The 25978-nt window shown below is 51.5% G+C and overlaps 1 protein-coding gene across 3 annotated transcripts in view; it reads left to right on the top strand.

The window, feature by feature from the left end:
• Positions 1–25978, top strand: part of ADAMTS2 (ADAM metallopeptidase with thrombospondin type 1 motif 2) — a 260359-nt gene that overhangs the window by 70353 nt on the left and 164028 nt on the right. For all 3 annotated transcript variants that reach the window (XM_037056644.1, XM_037056645.1, XM_037056646.1), the window contains exon 3: positions 6111–6270. In XM_037056644.1, coding sequence (XP_036912539.1) covers positions 6111–6270 — 160 coding nt within the window. The remainder of the gene's footprint in view (positions 1–6110; positions 6271–25978) is intronic.

Below are 25978 nucleotides of genomic sequence, written 5' to 3'. Positions count from 1 at the left end.
ATTTCCCACACTACTCTTGCCCTCCCTCTGTCTATTTTCTACCTACTGTCTATGCTACTTATTCTCTGTACCTTTTTGTCCTCTCTCCTCCACCAACTACCCTGTTGCTAACCCTCCATGTGATCTCCATTTCTGTGGTTCTGTTCCTGTTCTAGTTGTTTGCTTAGTTTGCTTTTGTTTTAGGTGTAGTTGTTGATAACTGTGAATTTGCTGTCATTTTACTACACAGGTTTTTTATCTTCTTTTCTTAGATAAGTCCCTTTAACGCTTCATATAATAAGGGCTTGGTGATGATGAACTCCTTGAACTTGGCCTTATCTGAGAAGCACTTTATCTGACCTTCCATTCTAAATAAAAGCTTTGCTGGATAGAGCAATCTTGGATGTAGGTCCTTGCTTTTCATGGCTTGGAATACTTCTTTCCAGCCCCTTCTTGTCTGCAAGATTTCTTCTGAGAAATCAGCAGATAACCTTATGGGCACTTCTTTTTTAGGTATCTCCTTTCCTCTTGCTGCTTTTAAGATTCTCTCCTTATTTTTAATCTTGAGTAATTAATGATGATGTGCCTTGGTGTGTTCCTCTTTGGGTCCAACTTCTTTGGGACTCTCTGGACTTCCTAAAAGTCTATTTCCTTCACCAGATTGGGGGGGGCTCTCCTTCATTATTTGTTCAAATAAGTTCTCAATTTCTTGCTGTTGTTTTTCTCCTTCTGGCACCCCTATAATTCAGATATTGGAACATTTCAAGTTGTCAAAGAGGTTCAAAAGTCTCTCTCTTTTTTTTTTTGAATTCTTGTTTCTTCATTCTGGTCTGGTTCGATGTTTATTTCTTCCCTTTGTTGCAAATCATTGATTTGAGTCCTGGTTTCCTTCCTGTCACTGTTGGTTCCCTGAATATTTTGCTTTATTTTGTTTTTGGTATCTTTCATTTGTTCTTTCATTTTTTGAACAAGCTCAATCAGTTCTGTGAGCATGTTGATTATCAGTGCTTTAAATTCTCTATCAGGTAGGCTGGCTATCTCCTTATCATTTAGCTCCTTCTGAAGTTTTAATCTGTTCTTTCGTTTTGGCCTATTTCTTTGTTCAGGGCCCCTGGTAAGTTGTAACTTGTAGGGAGGTGGAGCCTTAGGTATTCACCCAGGCAGGGCAGCCCTCTTTGCTGTGCTGCAGTGCTGCTTGTGGGGAGGGGCCAGAGAGGGAGCAAGGCAGCTCGCTGCCTACTTGACCCTAGCCCACTCTCCNCTTGCTGTTGTTTTTCTCCTTCTGGCACCCCTATAATTCAGATATTGGAACATTTCAAGTTGTCAAAGAGGTTCCTAAGTATCTCTTCTTTTTTTTTTTTTGAATTCTTGTTTCTTCATTCTGGTCTGGTTCGATGTTTATTTCTTCCCCTTGTTGCAAATCATTGATTTGAGTCCTGGTTTCCTTCCTGTCACTGTTGGTTCCCTGAATATTTTGCTTTATTTCATTTTTGGTATCTTTCATTTGTTCTTTCATTTTTTGACCAAGCTCAATCAGTTCTGTTAGCATGTTGATTATCAGTGCTTTAAATTCTCTCTCAGGTAGGCTGGCTATCTCCTTATCATTTAGCTCCTTCTGAAGTTTTAATCTGTTCTTTCATTTTGGCCTATTTCTTTGTTCAGGGCCCCTGGTAAGTTGTAACTTGTAGGGAGGTGGAGCCTTAGGTATTCACCCAGGCAGGGCAGCCTTCTTTGCTGTGCTGCAGTGCTGCTTGTGGGGAGGGGCCAGAGAGGGAGCAAGGCAGCTCGCTGCCTACTTGACCCTAGCCCACTCTCCAACAAACTCTTGTGTGAGACTGAGACTTTCTCCTGCCGCGGCAACCGCCGTAGTCTACAGCCAGTTTGGAATCTCAGTTTCCCCATAAGTCAGCCCCACCTGCACAGCCCACCACCTCACCCCAGCCAGCCCAGCCCTCACAGTCATTGCCTTCCCATGGTTTCTCAGACAGCCCCACCTGCGTAGTCCACTTCCTTGCCATGGTTTCTCTCTGTCTGCTGCCTCACCAACCTGGTTATTCTGTTTGACTGTTTCTTTAATTCCATGGTTGTTGGAGTTCCACGCCATTTGATTTTCTGGCACTTCTGGTTGTTTATTGATTTTAGGTCGGTTGTTATCCTCCTTTTGGTTGTGTGAGGACGTGAAGGGTTTCTACCTACACCTCCATCTTGGCTAGGACCCAGAAACACAATTGACTTTTATATGTGTATTTTGTATCCTGAATCTTACTGAATTTGTTGGTTACTACCAACAATTTTTTTTGTGAAGGCGCTTGGAATTTTTATGTACCAGATCATGTCGTTAGGAAACAGAGACAATTTCACTTCTTCCTTTCCAATTCTGATACCTTTTATTTCTTTTTCTTGCCTGACTGTGCTGGCTAGGACTTCTAGTACTATGCTGAATAGGGGTGGTGAGGTGTGGGCACATTAGTATCACTCCTGATCTTAGGAGGAAAGCTTTCAGTCTTTCACCATTAAGTATAACAGAAAAGAATGAAGAAACAAGTATTCAAAAAAATGAGGAGAGGCCTAGGAACCTCCAGGACATCTTTAAATGTTCCAACATCCAAATTATAGGGGTGCCAGAAGGAAAAGAGGATGAGCAGCAAATTAAAAACTTGTTTGAAAAAATAATGAAGGAGAAATTTCCCAATCTGGCAAAGGAAATAGACTTCCAGGAAGTCTAGGAAGCTCAGAGAGTCCCAAAGAAGTTGGACCCAAAGAGAAGCACACCAAGGCACATCATAATTACATTACCCAAGATTAAAAATAATGAGAGAATCTTAGAAGCAGCAAGAGATAAGGAGACAGTTACCTACAAAGGAGTTCCCATCAGACTGTCAGCTGATTTCTCAAAAGAGACCTTGCAGGCAAGAAGGGGCTGGAAAGAAGTATTCCAAGTCGTGAAAGGCAAGGACCTACACCCAAGATTGCTCCATCCAGCAAAACTTTCATTTAGAATGAAAGGACAGATAAAGTGCTTCTCAGATAAGGTCAAGTTAAAGGAGTTGATCATCACCAAGCCCTTGTTATATGAAATGTTGAAGGGACTTATCTAAGAAAAAGAAGATAAAAAATATGAACAGTGAAAGGACAGCAAACTCAGAACTATCAATAAATGAACCTAAAAAAATAAAAGAAAGAAAAACAATGGAAACAAAAACTTAGCAAAAAACTAGAACAGGAACAGAATCAGATGGAGGGTTTTCAGTAGGGAGGGGGAGTGAAGGAATGCAGGGGGGGAAAGGTACAGGAAGAAGAAGCATCATTGGTAGGTATAGAATAGATGGAGAGAGGTCAAAATGGTATAGGAAACAGAGAACTCAAGAACTTATATGTGCAACCCATGGACATAAACTAAGGGGCAGGGAAAGCTGGAGGGTTAGGGGGTGCAGGGTGGAGGGGGTATAAAGGAGGAAAATGTAATAGCATAATCAATGAAATATACTTTAAAAAATTAGTTGTGGTTCTATATACTAACAATGAACTATCTAAAAAAATAAACAAAACAATCTCATTTATAATAGCATCTGAAATATTTAGGAATAAATTTATCCAAGGAATTAAAAGATCTATGCACCAAGCACACAAAATATTGGTGAAAAACATTAAAGAAGATGCAAATAAGTGGAAACATATACTATGTTCATGGAACAGAAGAGTGAATATTGTTCAAAATCCTGTTCTACCCAAAACCATCTGTAGACTCCATGCAGTCCCTATTAAAATTTCATGTTCCAACAGAAAAAAAAATCCAAAATTTTTAAGACCCTAAATAACCTAAGCAATCTTAAGAAAGAACAAAGCTGGAGGCATCACTTATTCTAATTTGTTATATTTATGAAGCTATAGTCATCAAAAGGGCATGGTACTGATATAAAAACAGACATCTAGTGAAGCAGAACTGGAAGTCCAGAAGCACAGACATGCACATATGTGGTCAATGGATATTTGGTAAGAAGCCAGGAGTACTCAGTGGGTAAAGGGCAGTCTCTCTAATAACTGGTGTTGGGAAAACACATCAAATGCAGAAGAATGAAATTGAACCCCTATCCTACACCACTCATGAAAGTTAACTTGAAATGGATTAAAGACTTAAATGTAAGACCTGAAACCATAAAACCAATAGCACAAGTGACAAAAGCAAAAAATCAACAAGTGGGACTATATTAAATTAAAAAGTTTCTGCACGATAAAGAAATAAAATGAAAAGGCAATCTATAGAATGAAAAAAATGGTTTCAAGACATGGGGGAGAGAATTTCAGGGGAAAAGGAGAAGGATTCACAGGAACAAGTATAAAGGACACATGGACAAAAACTAAGGCGGGGCAGAAACGGGAGGGAGATGGGGAGGACTGGGGGGGCAGGGCTGGGAATGTAAGACAGAAAACTATACTTGAACAATAATTAAATTTAAAAATTTTAAAAAGGACATAGTGGTTAACTTAATATTCAAAACATATAAGGGACTCATTCAACTCAATAGCAAATAATAACAATAATTAATAATAATCTGATTAAAAGATAGGCAAAGGCAGAGAGGAGAATGCTGGTGTCCAGGCTTGGGGAGGGGCAGGGGAGTAACAGCTGAAGGGCAGAGAATTCCAGTTACACAAGAGAGTTCAGTTCTGGAGACCCACCACACAGTCAGTGCCCGCAGCTGACGGCAGTTATGTGCTGAACATTTGCTACAAGGGTTGATTTATGTTATGATCTTGACGTAAAAAGTGATAATAATAAAGGGGGTAGGAGGACACTTTGAGAGGCAATGGGCACATTTATGGCCTTGGTAGTAGCGGTGTTGGTTTCACAAGTGTATCCTGATCCCCCAAACTCATGGATTTCTAGACATTAAATATGTACAGCATTTTACATGTCAATAATACCCCAATAAAGTGGTTTTTAAGAAACTAAAACATACTGCTGAATGAGTCATGAGTGAGTGAGATAAAGAAAATGTATCCAAAGGTTGGCACAGAGGGGGCCCCTGTGTGAGACCACTGTTATGTGGACACTGGACCAAAAAAATCAAAGTGTGGCAACTGAACAGGGCAGTAACCAAGCATGGTCAAGGGGAGGGCAGGGCCATGTGCAGTGGCGGCTTGGGGCTGCTGAGCCAGTGACTGAAGGGAGAAGCAGAGTTGACCAGATGGCCAGAGTGGAGGGCAGGAGCAGGGAGGCCCAGCCAGGCCCCCTGTGTAGGAAGGACAGAGCTGTCCTGGAGACCGGTGCGAGGTATGCAAGCTGGGGGCAGGATGGGCAGGCCTCAAGCCTTGCATGCTGAGATGCAGAGCAGCCTGGAGTCCAAGGGAAATGGACCAAAGGAGAGCACCAGGCAGGAGTGCCACGGCGGTCTTACAGGGGGTAGTGGTCTTGCAGGGATGTCAGTGCAGTTGCTGTAGAGTCAGGGCTGTGACTGCTGGGGCTAAAGGGATGCAGAGTGGGTGTGGTGGGGACCATGGCCCCATGCAGGAGCACACAGGCTCCACCATGGCACCCTTGCCCGGCAACGTGGAGTCCCCATCACTCAAGCCTGCTTTTCCCAAGGAAAGCAGGAGTTCCATTTTGAAATGTTTGAAGTCTAACCACTTTTGAGTATTGGGTTCACAACTTTGAAAATACTGTTGGGGGTACAGTGAGCATGTCTGAGGCCAGATCCAGCCCTGGCTGACAGTTTGACCTTCGCCTTGGACTTGGGGATCCTTGGGGATGGGGTGGCACTGGTCCATCTGTGGTGCATCTTGGTGTCCACCTGGGGCCACACACAGGCCCAGAGTGGTACTTCAGTTCCTCCCAGCTATTCTGGACAGTTTGGCCTTGCAGACCCAGATAAGAAGAGTTAGAAAATGGGGGTGGGAATAACTTAGCAGAGCCTCTTTCCCAGATAGTTTGTGACCCTGGCCTCAGTGAATGAAGTAGACATTGTGGGCAGATGGGCCCCTGAGGCCCCAGTCTGTGACCTTCCTGGCCCGAGGTTCTGGTTCTAGCACCTATCTCTTTCAGGCAGGAGATGCTGCCTTCTGGGGCCCCATTGCTGCTCCCCTGTCTCCTGTGCTCTGGGAATCTGAACCGTCTCATCTTTGCCCTGCAGGCTGGCCTGATCCGCATGGAGGAGGAGGAGTTCTTCATTGAGCCGCTGGAGAAGGGGCTGGCAGCGAAGGAGGCTGAGCAGGGTCGTGTGCACCTGATATATCGCCGGCCATCCACCCCCAGGCTTCCTTCTCTGGGTGGGGCACAGGCCCTGGATACAGGTAAGGCTGCTGCAAGTGTGAAGGCTACATGGTAAGCCTTGGATGTCTGTCGTGGGGACCCAGACACCCCTTCTGCAGGCCTAGTCAGGCTGAAGCTGAACCCTGCCTTGTCGACCACAAAGCACAGTGGGGGTGCTGGGGTGCACAGGACCACAAGCCTGCAGGTGTAGGGCCTCCAGAGTGGGCAGTGAAAGCTGCCTGAGGGTCCACCTTCTTCTGCCCAAGGGCCAGGAAGAGTCAGGGAGCAAAGGAGGCCCATACCAGGCCTGCAGCCCCAGCTCAAGACCTGAACCCATGTCTGTGACCCTGAGCCTCTGAAGACATCCGTGGCCTCCAGACAGCCTCTCTCCATGGCCTGAGTGCCGTGGCCATGGCCATGGCCATGGTGACTGCGCCTCCCTGGTTGCTTGCAGAGATGGTCCTAAGGTCTCCATCAGACCATGGGGGCAGAGGAGTGCACCACAAAGGCCCGGGCACTCTCAGGAGCCTCCTGAACCTGCAAGACTTGCCAGTTTCAGGTTTTTTTGTGGTTTTTTTTTTTTTTTCAGCATAGAACCCTGTGCACTATGGGCCAGGCATGTGGGAGGAGCCACTGGACAGGCACCGTGACAGCGCCCCCTCCCCTGCCGCAGCCACTTGGAGCACTCTGGCAGGAGGGGCTCATTGGCCAGCCCAGACTTTTCCAGCATTCTGGGGATCTAGGGTCACAGATCACTGAGAGGCCAGGTTGGGGTGCTCTGTGATCTGTGAGTGCAGGTCTCGTGGGCACCAGGGCCCCAGGGTCTGGATGAGACCACCCTGCCTGTGCCTGGCTCTTGTGTGGTAGTCTCAGGCCTCAGCACTAGACCCCTGGCTGCTGGCAGGTGGCAACAGGCACAGAGGCTTGGATCTTGGGTGAGGTGCATCTGAATGTTTAAGTGATCCCCAGCAGTACCGCAGGGCCAGCCGCCGCCCCCACCCCCACCAGGCTGTCATTGGCAGAGACTCTCCCCGACCTGCAGCAGCCCTGGCTCATTTATCTTAGGTCTCCAACTTCCCAGCTTGAGGGATAAATTGGGTGCAGCCTGGCAGGGCAATGTTACGATTTCAAGGAGCAGTGTCACATATCTTTGCAAAGGAATTGTTTCTTCAGGAAGCCTAGCACTCTCTGGAGCTGATCGATACTTCTGGTGGGCCTTTCATCCCAGTGATAAATTGTTGTCTGCCTGGGCTGTGAACAGGGAGCCTCCACTGCCCCACTCTCCCCAGCCTCAGCCCCTCCTGTCTCTTGCCCAACCTTGGGCTTCTCTGTAGCTGGAGGAATAAAGAGGAACCCCACAAGGTATGGCTGGAAGTGAAAATGGACAGGGGAAGTGCCTCAGAGCAGGGACTACCAGGGCCCTGGCCTTGCTCCCTGACAGCCGGCTGCCCTTGGGCCAGTTTGAACCCCTGGCCTGTCTTCTCTTGTCCCATGGGGTTAGAAAAGCCTGTGTCTCAAAGAGCTGAGGTCCTGCTACTTTGTGCTTTAGGCCTGGGTCTTCTGGGCGGGCCTCTGCTGGTGGTCTCGGGGTCTGGCTCAACCTGGCTGCGGAGTTGCCCATGACCTGGGCGAGTTTCCAATCCCACCTTCCATGTGATGCTTGTCTTCCTGAACTGGACAGCTGTCCACTGTGGCCTGGCTGGCCTGGCCTCCTTAGCCATGCTTCTACTGGTCTTCAGGCATCTTCTATTAAATCTTCCCCTTCCCCATATTCCCTTATTTCTCTACTTTGGTGAGAGCTTGGAACTCGGAACTTAAGAAAGGAATTTCAAACTCAGAATAAGTCTAGAAACCATTGGCTTACAGGAGTGTCAAACTCATTTTCACCAGGGTCCACATCAGCCTCACGGTTGCCTTCAAAGGGTCAAAGGTAATTTCGACTCCTTAACAGTTAAGGAGTATTTACATTTGTACAGTCCTAAAATTATTTCAGCCCTTTGAAGGCAACCTCGAGGCTGATATGGCCCCCAGTGAAAATAAGTTTGACACCCTGGCTTAGCAGATGCTGGGGAAGGCCAGCTACACCATTTGGGGGCTTAGGCTACTCTGGAAGGGACAGGGGGAGCCTGCCCTGGCTGGGCTCTGGGCCTCAGCCCTGGGCTGTGTGTGTGCAGGCTGTAGGCCAAGTTGCCTTTCCTTAAAGTCCTTGCCTGACCCTGCGTGGGTGACTTGGTCCATGGACAGCATATTTCTCCCTGGATATGCCTGATTGTTCCCACCTGGCCCAGGACTGAGGCACTCACTGGCTGGAGGGCGTCCAGATTCATGTTATGTTTGGGCTCAGCTGAGGGCCCCAGGTGACATCAGACAGCACAAACCAGCCCTCTATCATCCTGGGCCCAGTGAGGGCCCACAGATAGACACAAATGGGAAAGCAGTATTCTTGGCTGGCTACGTTTGCTCCTTGCACTTTCCCACAATAAAACAAGAGCCTGGGACTTGTGTGTGCACCTACACACAGGGGAGCCCTTCTCCAGGTGAATTCTGACTGGGCCCCTGACATGTCAATGTCATTCCTGTAGGCTCCTGAAAGCACATTTGAACTCACTGTTGTTACTGGTGAGCGGTGGGTATGGTGGGTCCTCTGGGGAAAGGGAAGCTCCTGTCCTGGGCCTGGCAGGGGTGGGGCGGGCATGTCCCTCCCACATGTCTCCTCCAGGATGCTGGGACTCGTCACCTTGTTTTTCCGGGGCAGCCAGCCAGCTGCTTCCTGGAGTGTCTCAAGGGTTCTCCAGGCCTCAGAGACTCGTCACCACTGATAGTCTCCACTGCCTGAGAGTAGCCACGGGGTCTCAGATGGGAACAGCTGGAAAATGCAGGTCCTAACCGGCTTCAGGGCCCTGGGCCAGCACTGGGTGTGTGCCTAGCGGCCTAGTGTCACCAGCGTCACTCTTGGGTCCTGGAGGAGGATGTGGGGTGAGCCAGGGGCTGAGAAAAAGGGGAAGAAAGGCTTTTCCCTCCGCACTGGCCATGGGGTATGGCAGAAGCTTCTCTGCTGGGCTCTGCTGGGCTCTCCTGGGCCCGGGAGCCTGGCCAGGGCAGGAGGGCGGAACTCAGAGCCCAGGGCGCTAGGGTGGCCTTTCAGGGAGAGGGCTCTCTCAGGTACCACAAGTCCCATTCTTTGTCCCCCCAGAGCCAGCCCTGTGCCCCGGGCAATATGTTGGGGGTAGGGGTGCACGTGATACCCACATCTCTGGGATGTGTGCGTTCGCGCTTGTACATGCACTTGCCCCAGAGCAAGGCTGGGGCTGCTGCCTGAGCCCAGCCCTGGCTGCTGTCCGTCAGCCCCATTGCCTGCAGTTGTTGAGGGAAAGCCATGGCTGGGGGGTGTGGGCTGAGGAGCTGTGGCTGGTGGTCCTGGCACACCTCGCCCCTCCTAGTCTCAGGCTGCTTCACATGTTGCCGCCCACCGAGTAGCTGCAACCAATGAGTTTATTCTCTTGCAGCTCCGAAGGGCGGAGTTTGTGATGAGTGTCACTGGGCCAAAATCAAGGTGTTGGCTGGGCTGCACTCCTGCCAGAGGCCGGAGTGGGGAATCCATGCCCCACCATTCCCAGTGGCTGATCACTGCTGGCACCCCTTGGCTTGTGGTCATGTCACTCTGACCCCTGCCTCTGTGGTCACATTGCCACCTTCTCTTCTGTGTGTGTGTGTGTGTGTGTGTGTGTGTGTCAGTGTCCCTCAGTTTCTCTGTTACCAGGATGCCTGTGATTGTAACTAGGACCCTCAGGTCATCCCAGGTGATGTCCCCTGTCTCAAGACCTGTAATCTAATTTATATCTTCGAAATTCTTCTTTGTCCTAAAAGGTAACATTCCCAGGTTCCAACAATTAGGACCTGGTGTCTTTGGTGGTGTGTGAAAGGGGTACACATCTATCAGGAGTGATGCTTCAGGCCTTTCTTACCCCATCTCAGGGGACAGTGCTCAGGCACAGGCTAGGCAGGACCCTTGGACTTCTGCCTCTGCTGCAGCCCTCTCCAGGCCATAGGCCAGCTGTGGCTGGGCTGGGTAGAGACTGGACCATGCCGTGGCTAGGGCGGTCTCAAGACCATGGGCACAGGAAGATCAGCCTTGCTGTTGGCACTGAGTGCCTGGCTGTCAGGGTGGGGTGAGGTGTGAACTTGGGTCTTGGGAAGGTCCCCATAGGGCTAGGAGAGATCCCAGGTCACAGGATAGGCCTGTGATCTTTCTGCCAGGCCTATGGTGCCCTTGGTGGAAGGTCTTGCCATCCCAAGATGAGGGCTGCAAACTGAGAGGCCCTGGGGACCAGCAGGCAATCCAGCGAGGGTGGCGGTAGGAGCAAGAAACACAGCTACACCACCCCATGCCTGGCTTTCACTTCCCTGCTTATGACACAGACACGGGCACAGAGAGTGGGTCTCTACTGAAAGGGGAACAGCTGCATGAATGCAGCGGCACATAGCCCTGCCAGCCTCCTGGGCACAGGACAGAGCAGAGACCCCTCCTCAGCTTCCTACTGTGACCTGGTGTGAGTGTGGGCTTGGGGCAGCAACCCTCCTATGGCCAGAAGGCCAGACATCAGAAGTTCTATGTGAACTCTCCCCATTTTCAAATGTTGCTTCAAAGTTCTGAAAAGCACCATGTGGGCTGAATAAAACATGGCCCCCATTGGCCACCTGTGCTCATGAGACACAGAGGCAAAGTGTCCCCCGTACCTTCCGGGCCTGCTCTCCTGGGCCATGGGGCAGAGGAGGAGCTGTGAGCTTCTGCTGGCTGGTGGGTGGTTCCAGTCCCCTAGAATAGCCTCTGGGCCCCTGGGCGCCCCTTGCCAGACCCCACTTTACACTAGGCCTCAGCAGAAGGAATAGCCGAAAAAAGAGTAGTCAGACTGCTCAGCACCCATGACCTCGGCTGCCCCCTCCTGTGAGGGGAGGCCCCTCAAGGCAGCCAATGAGTGCCAAGCCTTGAGAGGCCTCCCTGGTGGGCAGCACAGGCACACTGCCCTGGGGAGGCTCTTCCCTGCCGCTGTCAAGGAAAGCCTGTGAGAGAGAGAACAGGGCTGCCAAGTCTTCACCCAGAGACCACGGTCCTTCCCCGCCACTGACCTGCTGCAGGTTTCCAGGCCTGTAAAGGGTGAAGCTGCTCTAGGCCACCGGGGCCAGGAGTCCATGCTGGAAGCTCTCGGGCTACCACCACTCGTGTTCCAGAGCCTGGGTGGCCTCCTACAGGCAGTGGGCAGCACTCTCCACCCTGAGCAAGCCAGGGAAAAGCAGCCTGAGGACTAGTGCTGCATTTTTGCCAGCTAGAGGCAGAGAGGCCGAGCAATTGGGGGAGGGGGCAGAGGAGTGTGGGCTCTAACTTGTTGGAAGCCAGGTCAAGGGGTCTCTTGGCCCTGAAGTGGTTACCACAAACTTAGTGGCTTAAAACAACTCAGGTTTATTCTTTTACAGTTCTGGAGGCTGGAAATCGATCTTTGTGGGCTAAGCTGAAGTTGTGGGCAGGACCAGTTTCCTCTGGAGGCTCAAGGGAAAAACCCTTCCTCACCTGTCTCAGCTGCTGGTGGCAGCTGGGTCCCCTGGTTCCCGGCCACATCCCACTGCCCTCCACGCCACAGTCACAGCAGCTTCTCCTCCTCTGTCAGGGCTCCTTCTGTGTCCCTCTGGTCAGTGCCCTGTGGGATAATCAGCATAATTTCTCACCTTAGCATTTTACGTCTTCAAAGTTGCTTTTCCCATGTCAAATAACATGGGTTTGGGGATCAGGCTGTGGCTATTCTGTGATTCAGCCTGCCCAGTGTCTAAATGTGGAGGAGGGGAGAGAGGGGCCCTTGGCTGCCTTTGCACCCAGAGCCCCAGGCCTGGCCAGTGTCTCAGGGAAGAGACCTCTCTCTGTGTCCTCAACCAGGCATTTCCAAGCCTCTCCCTGAAGTTCTGGGGCCTGGCCTGGCTGACTCGGGGGGCTTTCGGACCAGACTTGGCCCCTCCTCAGCACAGCCAGCAGCTGCCAGCTCACTGAGTTGCAGAGAAAGCCTGGGTGCCTTGAGGCTCAATTCCCTGGGCCCTGGCAGTTCCGCCTCCTCACCTCACCCAGCCCTGCAGCTTGGGACCAGAGGAATCCCACAGAGAAGCGCTGATTGGGAAACTCGAGACAGCTGGCCGGCCTCCGGAGGCGTGCTTCAGAACTGTGCTCACCCTTGGCAGAGCCTCTGTCCTCCCTGACTCTGGCTGGCCCCCCAGACAGCCATTGGAGATGCCAGTGAGATGACGTGGACTCACGCCGGGAGGGGCCCCTGTGTGTTGTCTGAGGCCTGGAGTTGTCTGGGGTCAGTCTTGGTGTAGCCTTCCCTTCCGTGGACAGCTGATTAGTGTTCTGCCTTTCCTTTCCTTGGGCGTGCCTTGTGAACATCTCCCAAAGCACTTCGGTTGGTACGCTGCAGTCATGCCTGTGTTCTCACGGGGTCTGGGAGTGGAGTCCTGCTGTGCTTTGGTGCTTCCGGGGCTTAGTCAGCAAGAGCAATGTGTCCGGTTGTCTTGTTGGCCCTAGGTTCCAAGTGCCTGCTCTTTGGGGGTCCTCAGCACAGCAGTCTGGGATGCCTCTGGGAGGAATGAGCTGTCTCCAAGGGCAACCCAACAGGTCCGCGGCATGTGTGCTCCACACCTGTCAGCTGGCCTGACAGCTGGGCCGGAATATCCATGGGGACTCCATAAGCCCCCATCCACACCCCAGGGGCCCCCAGGGGACAATGACGAAAGAGACCTAGGCTTCCTGCACACTGTGTCTACATGGTGGGTCAGAGGGACCCAGGGGCCCCACAGCTGGTCCTTGCACAGAGGTCTCCTGGGGACACAGAGGGCCCCGAGGGCAGGTGAGAAGCGCTGGGTCCAAGCTTTGAGGATGGGGCTGCAGAGATGGCTTGAAAGATGTCTGAAGCTGACAAAAGGCTATTCTTCAGCAGCAGAAACTGGGCGTAGGCCCAAGGCTCAAACTCTGCCAATTCACACCAGGTAGAGGCCCTGTTTCCTCTCAGAATTTTTTGCAGGTTGGCAAACACTTCAGTGAGATCCAAGTCTGAAGTTTTCTATGAAAATTTCCAATGTCCCTTGACCCATTTTCCTTTGAAATTAGTACCAAACAGTGCTGCGCACTGGGCCCTGAAGGGATGCTAAACTGGGAAAAGGTCACACAATTAGGTGGAAATGTTGATGTCTGCTCATTCTCTCTCCCACTCCCAGGCTTGATTTTTCTCCCTCAGTTCCACTCTGCCTTTTGCACACACACACACATGCATAGTTGGAGCATGGGCTGGATCCTTGAGCCAGACGTCTCTTGCAGACCTCTGGATGTGGTCACAGTGATGTAGACTGTGGGTCAGCTTCAGACAAGCCTCAGGGAATGTGCCTGGAGTAGACGGAAGAACATGGCAGTGGAGTCTGGCTGGAGCATGTTGTATGGGATGTCCAGGCAGGGTGATGGTGCCCTTCAGACCCAGTCAGAGTTTGGGGACAGCCTGCAGGACAACAGGGACCTGAGGAGTAGGGAGGGACCGGGTGGAGGAGGGGAGCTGGGAGCTGGGCCTGCACAGAACAGGGGATGCTGCCAGTCTGGGCTTGAAGGGACCAGCTGCCTGGCGATGCTCCGCAGTAATGGGGGCATGAGAACAACACCCCCACTGCTGAGATGGGATGCAGGCTCAGAGGGAGCTCCTCTCGTTCTTCCATTAAGTCCTTCATTCAGCACATTCTTACTACGTATCCACTGTGCCTTAGGCTGGATTGAGTTGGAGACACAACAGGGAACAAACCGGATGGAGTCTTTCAGAGATCACGGGCCATTGGGGCAGATGCTGCAGAGATGGTCACAGTGGCCTGGGCTGTTGGTCAGCCTCGGACAAGCCTCAGGGAATGTGCCTGGAGTAGGGAACATGGCAGTGGAGTCTGGCTGGAGCGTGTCCTATGGGATGTCCAGGCAGGGCGATGGTGCCTTTCAGACCTGGTCAGGGTTTGGGGATAGCCTGCAGGACAATCTCTTCATGAGCAGAGCAAAGTGTGGGAAAAGGGTAGAGTGAGAGGTCAGGTGAGGGAGGAGCAACCTGTTCCAGGTCACAGGTGCCCTTAGTCCAGTTGGAGGGGAGGCCTGGCCTTGGGAAGTAGGCTCTAGGCAAAAGGGACAGCCTCTGGGGCAGAGGGCTTGGATGGGTCTGCTCATGTGGAGTCACCGGTGAGGCAGTGGGAAGCCTTGAGAGGCTCTCAGTGGAGGGAGTGGGAACAAGGAGGCTATGTGTTGTGGTCCTTTGGAGGTGGAGCTCACCAGACATGGGTGAGGGAAGGGATCGGGAATGGCTCCTGGTGTTTGGAAGCCCTGAACAACTGGGCAGATGCTATGTGGCTGTGACAAAGATGGAGGTGGGGATGCTGGTAGAGGCCAGGTAGCCAGGCCAAGTGCAGAAGCCAGAAATAGGGCCTTTCTTTTGGCCTTGGACCTCGGCCTGTCCCTTGCTCCTTGCTGTCTGGCTCAGAGGACAGGGTTTCCAGCACAGATCAGGCCACAGCAAGCCTACCTGCCTTGCAGACTCTCGGTGTGGAGCTCAGTGGCCTCAGACGTGGCCCCAGACGTGGCCCCAGACGTGGCTCTCACAGCTGGGAAGGCTCTGGGGCCCACTGGCTGCTCCTCTGCTCTGAGAGGCAGAGGCCCTGCTCTGTGACATGGGGTTGCTGGGGAGAGTGTGAAGTCCAGGGTTCCTGCAGACGTGCACGTCCATGCATCTCTGGCAGGCCCAGCCCTCCTTCCCCAGTCTGCTCTCTGGGGAAGGGCCCGGACCTGCTGGGATGTATGGAAGCCTGTGAGCATGTGCAGGTTGTAGGCTGTCCACCTGGCTGGGGCCTTGGGCTGCAGTAATGTCCTCACCTCTACTTCATCCTCTTGGAATTTTGATTTGGGGATCTCCTGGCAGGTGGCCTCGGGTTCTTCTGGTGCTGACCCTGCTGGCCTTGGCCTGAGCCTGCCTGGACACCTGGAACCTGTCTCTGAGCAGCAGCCAGGGAGCGCTTCTAGAGAGAATGGAAGAATGGTCGGATCCTGGCTCAGGACAAGCTCAGCTCTGGTCAGAGCCAGACCACTTCCCACTGCAGCTCCTGGAGTCTGCAAATCCTCACCAGTGAGGGGGGTTACAGGTAATAATTGGGCTGATCCTCAGCGAAGCACTGTTGCTTTTTGCTTTAATTTGTGCATCTTTGATCGCAGGCGAGAATCAATGCTCCGCCAGCATTTGATTACTTTGTATGTCTCTCTTCCCATTTAAGTCCTTTGCCCATTGTCTCCTGAGGTCTCATATATTGGGATAAGCCCTTCATCTGCTTTAGATATTGACTTTCTGTCACGATTCACACCAGCCTTTCCCCAGGCTGTAGTTCCCCTTTCCTTTTCTGTTTCATTCATTTTCGTTGCACAAAAGTCAGACTTTCTGTAGCCCAGTCCTTGGGTGACTCTTCTCCTGCCCCTGGAGCTGCACTGGTGCCCCAGGGACAACACGTTTACCCAGGGCCCACCCAGGACAGTGCTCTGCCTCCCTGTGTCCCGTAAGCAGCCTGCAGCAAAAGACCTCGGTTCCCCACACTACTGCCTGAGCAGCGTGAGAGTCCAGGGAGGGGAGGGCAGTGCTGGAAGAGTGCTCGTGCCTGCAGGCAGTCCCCAGGGCATGGCAGGCATGCCATGGGTCCAGCTATGGGTCCTTGTATGGACCCCATGGGTGTGCTTGGTGCTGTCATTGTACCCACTTTATAGATGAGGAAACTGAGGCATGGATGGGTCATAATGGAAGCCGTCAACCCTATGGAGTCAGGAAGCAGCCAAATAGGACACAGGGCTGTGCAGCCCCCTGTGCAGAGCCTGCTGTCCACTCCAGAGCCTGAGCTGATCAGCTAGTGGTCTCGGGCCCACCTGTAGACTGCCCGTCACTGGGACACATAGGCCTTCCGGGTATGGAGGTTCTGCTTATGAGACATAGAAACTGAGGCCCAGCAGGGTGTGAGGAAGTGTCTCAGGTCACTCAGCACATGAGCTGCAGAGGAAATCTTTTGCTACGGAGCTGCAGTGTGCGGCCACAGTTGGAACAAAATAGCTATGAAAAGAAAGAATGAATCCCACTTCCCCAGGAGGCCTGGCCACGTGGAACTGCTTCCTGGAGAAGTTTTTCCTGGTAGGTTGGAGGGCTTGCCACTTTTATTTTTGCAACAGCTCCTGCTGCCAGCTGCAATTCTCTAGTTTGTTCTTCAGGCAGGACACGTTACTGAGGCTATGCCGCCCTGGGGCCTTTGCGGCTGAACTGGGGAGACAGGCTGGGGCAGCCATCACTGGGGGCTGGGGAAGGCCAGCCTGGCTGCTCTCAGCGCGCCCTGACAACTGTTCACTGAGCATTGTCTTTGACTATAAAGTGCTTGTGGGAAACATACTCTGTTCATGTAGCTCCTGTTTTATTAGTTCACTCACCAGATGTTTACTGATTGCCCACACAGGGCCTAGCACAGAGCCAAGCTAAGGCCCCAGGCATGAGACCCACAGAGCCCCAAACCTTGTACAGCTCTTGGCGACGGGTCAGCCCACGAGTGCCTCACAGTTAGAGATAGTGGGAAATGCCTCCACATCAGCACAGTGGCTGGAGGTCAGGGTTGAGATCTGAAATGCAGACTGCAGCTCATTAAGAGAGAGGAAGCAGTGGGAGCAGCACAGGGAGGGCCCCGTGGGGAATAGACTTGGCCTGTTTGGGGGTCTGGAAGGAGGGGCTCAAGGAGCAGAGCACAGCAGGTGTGGTGGGTGCAGCATTGGAGCTGGACCAGCACCCCACTGCTGTCAGTGGAGAAGTGGTGGGGCCTGGTTTCCATGGAGGAGGCAGAGAAGTTCAGGGCAGAAATCCGGGATGAGGTCGCTGGCATGGCCAGCACAAAGGGGCGTGGGAATGGAAAAGAGTGTCTGGATTAGCAACATGGGCCAATAAATTGAGCAACAAGGATGCTGGGGGTACTGTTAGGTAATTCTCACAGTGGTCAGAGAGGTTGCTGCCCACTGGGCAGAACCACATCCCTATCCAGGCTCTCCCCAGAGTCAGAGAGGAGCCAGGCGCCCCCTCCTGCCCTCACCTCTGCCTGCCCTGGCCCTGCATACCCAGCGAAGTGGTGCTTCCAGTATTGTCTCCTCTGCTGGAGTCCTAGCCTGGGAAGATCTGCGTGTGCCTGGGCCTTTTTTAAGGCTTCTATCCAGATCTTTCTGGACTCACCTTTGAAACCAGTAAAAATGCCATCTGCAGATTCTTAGTTGAGAGGAACACTGCCTGGAGCTTGGGAGCTTTCTGTGGTTGACATCAGGGATGCAGGCATTTCCTGGGGGCTGCTGTCACCCTCCTTGTCCTCAGGGCTCTGACAATTCATGAGCTGGGGCTGGGCTGGCCAGGCTTGGGGAAACAAATGGACTGAGCAGGGGACAGAGTCACCTTAGCAGAACAAATAAATGGGGCACCAGGTCAGTCTGGCCAGGCAGTGTCCAACAGGTAAAGGCCCAAGAGCCACCCAAGACCACAGGCTGGAGACCACCATGGTCTGTGGGGAGTGGGATTTGGGGTGGAGTCAACCAAGTTTCAGTACAGGTTGTTTGATCCAAGGGCTCCAGGGGGCTCAGGGTGGGAAGAAGGGCACTGGTGGCCTCCTCGACCCCACCCACCTGAACCAAATATGCAGCTGTGGGTGGCCACAGGCTGGGGAGTACACATGTAGGGGCCTGTGCCTAGTGCCAGGCTCAGGAGGGACCCCCGGATGGGTGAAAACCCCTGAGGATGGGAGCTTGTGTCCCTGTGACCTTGCCCAGAGCCTGGGGGTCAGCGTCCATGGAGGCAGTGAAGGGCACATCTCTGCAGGGTGTCCAATGCCAGCAACAGTGGGGTACGGGCCAATGTGGGGTTGGCAGCAAGTGGGCTTCAGATTTCTCAAGAGAAACTGGAGATAGTGGTTTTATGTAAAACCTCGTCATTTTCAAATGTTGGCAGCTAATTCAAAGTTTTCAAACACTGTGTATGGGCCAAGTAGGCTCTTGGTGGCAGTGGGGGTGAGAGGGCCCCATGTGCCCAGGAACCTACAGCCAGGCAGGACTCTGGGTGTGGAAATGCACTCAGAGGAATTTTTATTTTCATTTTGGGAACATCACAGAGAGCTTCCCTGCAGCTCCATTTTTGTGAGGAAGGATCTGCAGTCGTCATGTTTTTCTTGGAAGCTAGTAGGGAAGCCCATCTGCAGAACATTAGCGGGAAGAGGCTCCTTCCAGGCCTCCAGACAGGCCTGGGCAGGGTGGCCATTGGGTGGGAACAGCCCCCAGACCCCTGAAAAGAGCCTGCCAACCACTGGGTGCCCCCAACTGGCCAGACCAGACAGGGCCAAGGGGGCAGGCCCCGTGGTGGTTGTGCCTGATGTGAGTGCCGGGGCCCTGAGGCTCTGCTTCCCTTGCACACTCTGCCGTCCACAGGGACCCTGCAGCATGAGGGGCAAATGACCAATTGTAGGTTCAGGAGGGTCTGGTCAGATGGCTGAGCTCTTCATTCTAAGTGGTGTCCAGGAGTTGCTTATTCTTGGCCTTCATCATCAGCAGGGCAAAATGGAGTACGCTTTATCCTGGGGCCTTGGACTGGGAGGGGCACAGGGTCTTTCCACACTGAGGAGGCCAGCCCTGCAGGACCCATCCTGGGCTACTTCAGAAAACTCAGTTTGGGCACTTGGTGATGGGGACTCCAGGGACCAAGGTCTGCATGTCCCTCTCTTAGTGCTGCTCCCCAAGGATGGTAGTGGCCCACAAGAGGGTGGGGGTGGGGGGCTGTGCATGACCCTGGTTGGCTGGTTTCTGCTCTGGCCTCAGTTTCCCTATCTGTAAAAGTGAGGGAGTTGGATGAAATCCAGGCTGTTTCCCCACAACCACCCCACACATTTTATTTGACTTGCATCATGTTCTCAGCCATTGTGAGTGAATGCTTAGAAGTCACAAGGTTTCAGATGAAAACTTCCATTTTTAGCTTCTCAGAAAGATCAGGAAGCCTGGCATCCCTGGGCCTGTGACTAAAAGAAGTGTTTAGCAGGAGAGCCCAGCTCTTCTAGGTAGGCACCCACAGACCCTCCTCTCACTGTTCCTCACCTGGCCACCCACTCACTTTGTCCCTGCTAGTCCCAGTTGGCCCTGGAGTGAGAGACTCCAGGCCCAAGATGACCTCTAGTGGGTAGTTACCAATAACATGTATACTCTCTCCTTCTCTGTTTCATTCTGTCTCTCATACACATGCACTCACACACACATATGTACTTATGTGTGTACAGAGCAGGGACATTTACATCTTCCTGGAATGAGCTGTGGCACCCTGAGGCATTTTCCTGGGCTGAGCAAAGCCTGGGACAAGCCTTGGACAAGTCCTGCCACTGGGCCTTGGCAGTGCTTCTGCTCCACTCGTAGACCCCCTGATACTGTGGACTTATCAGTGGGTCCCCAGGACCTTCCCCTTTGGGAACCTGTGGCCCAAGTGAAGGGTCACAAGACCAGACCACCTGGGACCTGAGTGGGAGGCACCTGTGCTCTCTGCTGCAGGGGCCCCAGGGCTGCCGTGCTCTGGGGCAAGAAGGCAGCCTCAGGGAGCACTCCAGTGATGGGCACCAGCCTGGCTGGGGGACAATGAGGGAAACTGGTGGGCAACTTGCCAAAGCCTAGGTGCAGGGTCTAGGTCGCTCCTGGGACTCACCAGATTGGCGGGTGGCATAGGAGCTAGTTCCCAGATGGGCTGCACCTGTGCAAAGGGGCTCACTCAGTGGGGCTGGCGGCTGGGTGGGTGGAGAAGGACTGTGTGCTCACTTGGTCCATACCTGCTCCTGCAGAGCCACCTGCTCCCCACCCATGTAACCACAGGAAAGATGGAGCCTGACCTCTTATGTAATTAGCATTTGTATCCTGTGGCTCCAGGGGACCAATTCTGGGAACATGGTGGCTTTTCTACCTGCTGACCCTTGAAAGGAAGTGGGGTAAGCCCTGGTCCCAAAGTCTTGGGAGCTGGTCTTGCTTCAGAGCTTTGCTGATGTACCTTTAAACCAGGCACAGGACTGGCTCTCAGAAGAGGGGACAGATGTGGGGGAGACCCCAAGGCTGAATGGTGGGGAGGGTCAGACCTCACTGGGGAAGAACAGAGGGAAGGTAGGGGTAAGACTAATCTAAGTCCAGCCCATGACCCTGCCCTGGCCCTTCTCTCAAGCTGCAGACTCACTCCCTGCCACCCTCCTGGGGCCTTCTTAGGTGTCCAGGGCTCTGGTCTTGGGCCAGACCTGCCAACCCAAGCCCTGCCCCCTCCTCAAGCACTGGTGATGGCCTGCCTTGTCACTGCAGATTCCACATTCAGGGAGACAGGGGCCTGGGGGCCTGGCATATAGTGGGTTCTCACCAGCCAATTCAAGTTTTAATTCCCCCCACTTACAAGTGGGCTTCTTTCAACCTCCTTTAGTGACTGGCCTTTGGCATTGCTGATTCCTGCAGGAAGGTGTTGGCCCAGAAACCTGGGCTGTTATCTTCAGCTCCTCCCTCACCCTCTAGAGCTGTTCTGTGGATAAGCCTGACCATGTCTACCCCTACAATGCCTAGAGAAGCCACTGCCACCACCCTTGTCCCTGACTTTGCTGCCTGGCTCAGTTGCCATGTATGTGATGGATTCACTTTCCAATGTCAGAGTGCATTCATTCACTCATTTATTCTCTTATCTATCCAAACTTCTAGCCACCCATCCATCATTTATCTATCCATCCTCCCACCCATCCACCTATCATCCATCCATCCATTCAAACTTCCATCCATCTATCCACAAATGTTTGCAAGGCCCATGTTGGGTATTGAGCAGGCATAGTCTGGTCTCAGTCCTAGTTTGGGGACATACAGACAAGGGACAAACAGTAAGTGTTGCTTACAACCTATAGAAGCCTGGGGCATAAGCAGCTGACATTGTCCTGGGTGGGGTGAGCTCTAGGAAGCTCATCAGAGCTGAGCTACTGGGCTCAGGGCCCAGTGCCTGTGTGAGGACTCCAGGGACAAGGGCAGGGTGTGCTGGCTGCAATCACAGACTCCGAGGTCTTGGCTTCTGCCTTGGTCTTTGTGCCTCTGTGTCCTCATCAGAAAAATGGGGATAAAGAATTTCCACCTGCTAGGGTTGGGGGAGGATTAGACCCCACCCAACTAGTCAAGAGCTCAGTATGGGACAGGTGAATGCTAAGTAGTCCAGTGGTGTTCTGAGCAGAAGTTTGGCCACAACCACCAGGCACTAAGGCTCCTTCCCATGGGCTGCTGCCCATACCCATTTCTTTAGCAGATGTTTTCTGGGCTGCTCTCTGGTGCCCCTCTTGGAGCGAGGCCCTCGTGGACCCGGCCTGAGTACCTTCCTGCCTTGCCAGGTCAGACATGAGAAGCAGACACAGAACAGGTGATAGACTGAAGTAGCAGGGCTGTGAGGCCTGGGGACAGGTGTCCTGAAAAGGCAGTACCAGGTGGCCCTGAGAGATGGGTGCAGCACCTCCCATCGGAGCCAACCGCATACGTGCAGCTTCCTATGCTGAATGGCCAATGAGAGCTTCCAGCCAGAGGCTGTGACAGATGCCATGATGTGTTTTTTTCTCACATGCTGTTGTGAAGCAAATAGAACAAACTGAGCTAATATTCAAGAGAATGTATAGCTTTGTGAGAAATCAGAACTCCCGGCAGCTCTCCCTCGGAGCCCCGTGAGTGGTCACCGAGGGGCCCTTGCTAGGGCCATGCACTCCTTCCCCAGTGCCAGCACCTCCACAGCCCCGGCTGGGACCCTTCACAGTTGTGCTCTGCTGTCTTTGTTTTAGCCAGAATATGTTTATCTGTGTTCTGGGCACTGTCACTAGTCAATACAGGACAGCCAGGCAGACAGAGCCTATGAGAGGGCAGTATGCACAGCCCAGCCACTCAGACAGACAGTGTTCTGGGGTTTCCTTTGCAGCTGCCCAGCCAGATCACTTGTTTCTGCCTCTCACCCCCTCAGCGCCTACAAGCATTTGAGTTGCTACCCCTGGCCTTTTTTTGACATATAATTCATATGACGTAACATTTATTATTTTAACCATTTAAAAATGCCTAATCCAGTGGTTCTAGACTAGTATTCACTGTGCTGTGCAACCAGCAGTATCATTTAGCTCTGGGACACTCCCCCTCCCAGACAGAAAGCCCTCCGCAGCAGCAGTCACGCCCCTTCCCCCACTCCCCTGCCCCTGGCAGTCACTAATATGGCTGCCTACCCCAGACACTTGACAGAATGGAATTGCACAGTCTGTGGCCTTCTGAGTGGGGCTTTATTTTACCCCGGTCTGTTAAAGCAGCCTGTCTTACTGGTGCGCAGGCTCCCAGTTTACTGTGTGTTTCCTTCGCCCATGTGGGCTCCACCCTGTTCCACGTGGTCTCTGAGGCCCTTCCCTGTGCCCTGACTCTGTGGTCTGTAGGGCATCTGGCTGGTGGTGCCTTCCACAGCCACGTGCCTGCACCACAGACCACTTTCAGACTTGTGGCTGGGGTCATGGGGTGGCTTCTGGCTGCTGCTTCTGACTTGTTCATGACCATGGCCACTTCTCTGCTGCTTCCAGGTCCCCTCCAGGAACTGGGATGAGGTATTTTTATTTATTTCTTCAGAAGACATTTAGTTGAAGACCATCTTACATATACTTCCTAGATCAGTCCTTGGAACGACTCCAGGGACCCTCTGTGTGAGAGTACCAGGTGCTGGTGACCTGAATAAAAAATACTCCTACAGGTCTGCAAAGCACTGTTCACTGGCAGAGGGAAGACCCTGTGGGGCTGGCTGCGTTAGGGCGTGGCTGCATCTCACACACCTACTCCAGTCACCGGATGTGAAGCTGGCTTGGGCAGAGGCTGCTGGGGCCTGTCTCCATGACAGCAAGGCTGCTGGGGCCTGTCTCCATGACAGCAACTCCATCTCACACACTTAAAACAGGCAGCAGCATATGTTTGTGAAGCCCAGTGGTGTAACAGTAGGGGGAAATGGGGACTGTGGTAAACAAAATCTAGCACATTCTTCCACTGAAGGGTAGCCCCCCAGTGCTCCTGAAATGAGCTCCATGTTGACAGGGGCGTGGCACTTGAAGATCCCCCACGATGGCATGCTGACCAGGGTGCAGTCAGCTCTGGAGAAGCTCTGGACAAGAAATGTGAGATGTGAGGAATGACAACACAAACCTCCATCCTCCCAAGAGGAAAAGGCAAAACCAGGAGAAACTGCTGCAGAGACTGACCGGCGCTGATGCTCCGGTCCGAAACTAGTGTGGGTGTGTGCGTGCGCGTGTGGGTGCTTGTGTACAAAGGTAACAGGCTGGAAGAACAGCGAGAAGACATGTTGGACTAAAGGGGATGCTGTCATTTATGAGAAAGAAAAGGAACAGTGGAACCAACATTGAAATAATAGAACAAGATGAGAGAGACAAGTCCAAATCATCAATGGAATAGATGTGAATGGGTTAAAACTCACTAGTGGACAGGTGTGGTCATAACAGCTTAACCCAATCAGACCAAATCCCAGGTACACCATGTGCCGTCACCTCACATACAACCAGAGTGCAAAGGCAGAAGGTTGAAGGGAAAGCACGGAAACAGAAAGACCACGCAGCCAAAGGCAGCCGTGGTTTCTGTTACCGTCAGACTCCCCCGACTACAGGTGCTGTCAGGCCAGGCCGCGGCACCATCTAATGAAAACAGGTCCCTTCCCCAAGTGACAGGAGAGTTCTTAATTTCCATTCATTCAGTAAAGCTGCCTCAATGTATTGGGCATAAACGTTGTTAGAAATAAACCGACACATCTACCATCATTTTGGAAGAAGATTTCAGCCATTCATTTTCAATCGCTGTCGGATTAGCACACCAAAAAATCAAGAAGAAGGGGAAGTTCACAATAACACAAATAATGAGCTTGGCTTAGTGGACACAGATAGGTTCTGTGCTCCATGGTTAGAGGCCCCTCGTCCTCCTCAGGCACACGTGTGGCACACGTGAAAAAGCCATCAATGTAGTGCATCTCAGCAATTAATAGTTATGACGAAAAATCTGCTCCTACACCATCATGCCTTAAAGTTAGAAATTAATAATACCCAAAATAAAAATCCCCATTATTTGGAAATTTTAAGAAATTTGTAAGTAATTCATGAGTACAAGGAGAAATAAAATGGAACTTTAAAACTGAATGATAATAAAAGCACTAAATATCAAAACTTAGGTGGAAATTTATATTTAAAAAGAAGACTGCATATTAGAAAAAGAAATTTCCAGCTTAAGTACAAAGCAGGACCAAGAAGTCTGGGAGCTGGGGTTAAAATGTGGCAGTCATGTGGGTCACCCCCAGGTGGCACTGGCCTGGGCACTGGCCTGACTGGGAATGGCTCTGAGAAGTCAGAGGTCAAGGGTCAGGCCATGTTTTTTTCTTTATAATAGGTTGAGTGAGATATCACTCATATGCTCAAATTTGCCCACTCTAAGTGCACAATCCTATGGTTTAATAATATAGTCACAGATGTGCAACCAATGTCACAATCAACTCAGAACATTTTCATCAGCCCCAGGAGAAACCACATACTCCTTAGCACTCATTCCTCATTCCCTGCAAGAGGGTTTGCTGCTTCCTTTCCAGTTTGGATGCCTTTTATTTCCTTTTCTTGCCTAATTGCTCTGGCTAAAAAATCCAGTATTATGTTGAGTCACAGTAACAAAAGCAGGCTTCCTCATCATGTTCACAATCTCGGGGGAAAAGCTTTCAGTCTTTCATTGTGGAGCATGATGTTACCTATGGAGTTTTCAGAAAAGCCTCTTATTATACTGAGGAAGTTCCCTTCTATTCCTAGTCTGTTGAGCATTTTAATCAAGAAGAGTATTGGATTTTGCCCAGCGCTTTTTCTGTATCAGTAGAGGTGGTCATGTGCCTTATTGTCCTCCAATCTGTTAATGTGATGTATTATATTGACTGATTTTCAGAGATCAGACCATCTGGAATTCATCTTACTTGGTCACTGTGCATAGTCATTTTAATCTACAGCTGAGTTCGGTTTGCTAGTATAATGTTGAGTATTTTTGCATCTACATTGATAAGCACTATTGACCCATAGTTTTCTTAATATGTCTTTGTCTAGCTTTGGTTACCAGAACAAAGCTGGCCTCATAGAATGAGCTAAGAAAGGTCCCCTCATCTTTAATTTTTTGGAAGAATTTGGGAAGGACTAATGTTAATTCTTCTTTCAATGATTGGTAAAATCATCTGTTCCTTGGTTTTTCTTTATTGGGAGTTTTTGGTTACTGATTTAGTCTCTTTACTTGTTATAGGTCTGTTCAAGTGTTCTATTAATCCTTTACTAAATTTTGGAAGTTTGTCTCTTTCCAGGAACTTTTTTCACCTAGGTTATCTAATTTGTTAGCATACAATTGTTCATAGTATCCTTTTTCAATTTTATTTGATTAAATTTATTGGAATTACATTGGTTCACATGGTCAGATAGGTTTCCTGTATACATTTCTGTGATACATGATCTGTATATGGCATTGTGTGCCCACCACCCAAAGTCAAGTCATCTCTGTCACCTCATATTTGGCCCCCTTTATGACACCCTGCTCCCTTTCCTGCAGTAATTACCATGCTGTTGTTTGTGTTTATTAGTTTC

The sequence above is a fragment of the Sturnira hondurensis genome, unplaced genomic scaffold (assembly GCF_014824575.4).
Source record: "Sturnira hondurensis isolate 20B ecotype Veracruz unplaced genomic scaffold, ASM1482457v3 Scaffold0009087, whole genome shotgun sequence".
In the NCBI taxonomy this organism is placed as follows: Eukaryota; Metazoa; Chordata; class Mammalia; order Chiroptera; family Phyllostomidae; genus Sturnira; species Sturnira hondurensis.
Note: the sequence above shows the minus strand (reverse complement) of the source record. Positions and strands in the feature narration are given on the sequence as shown.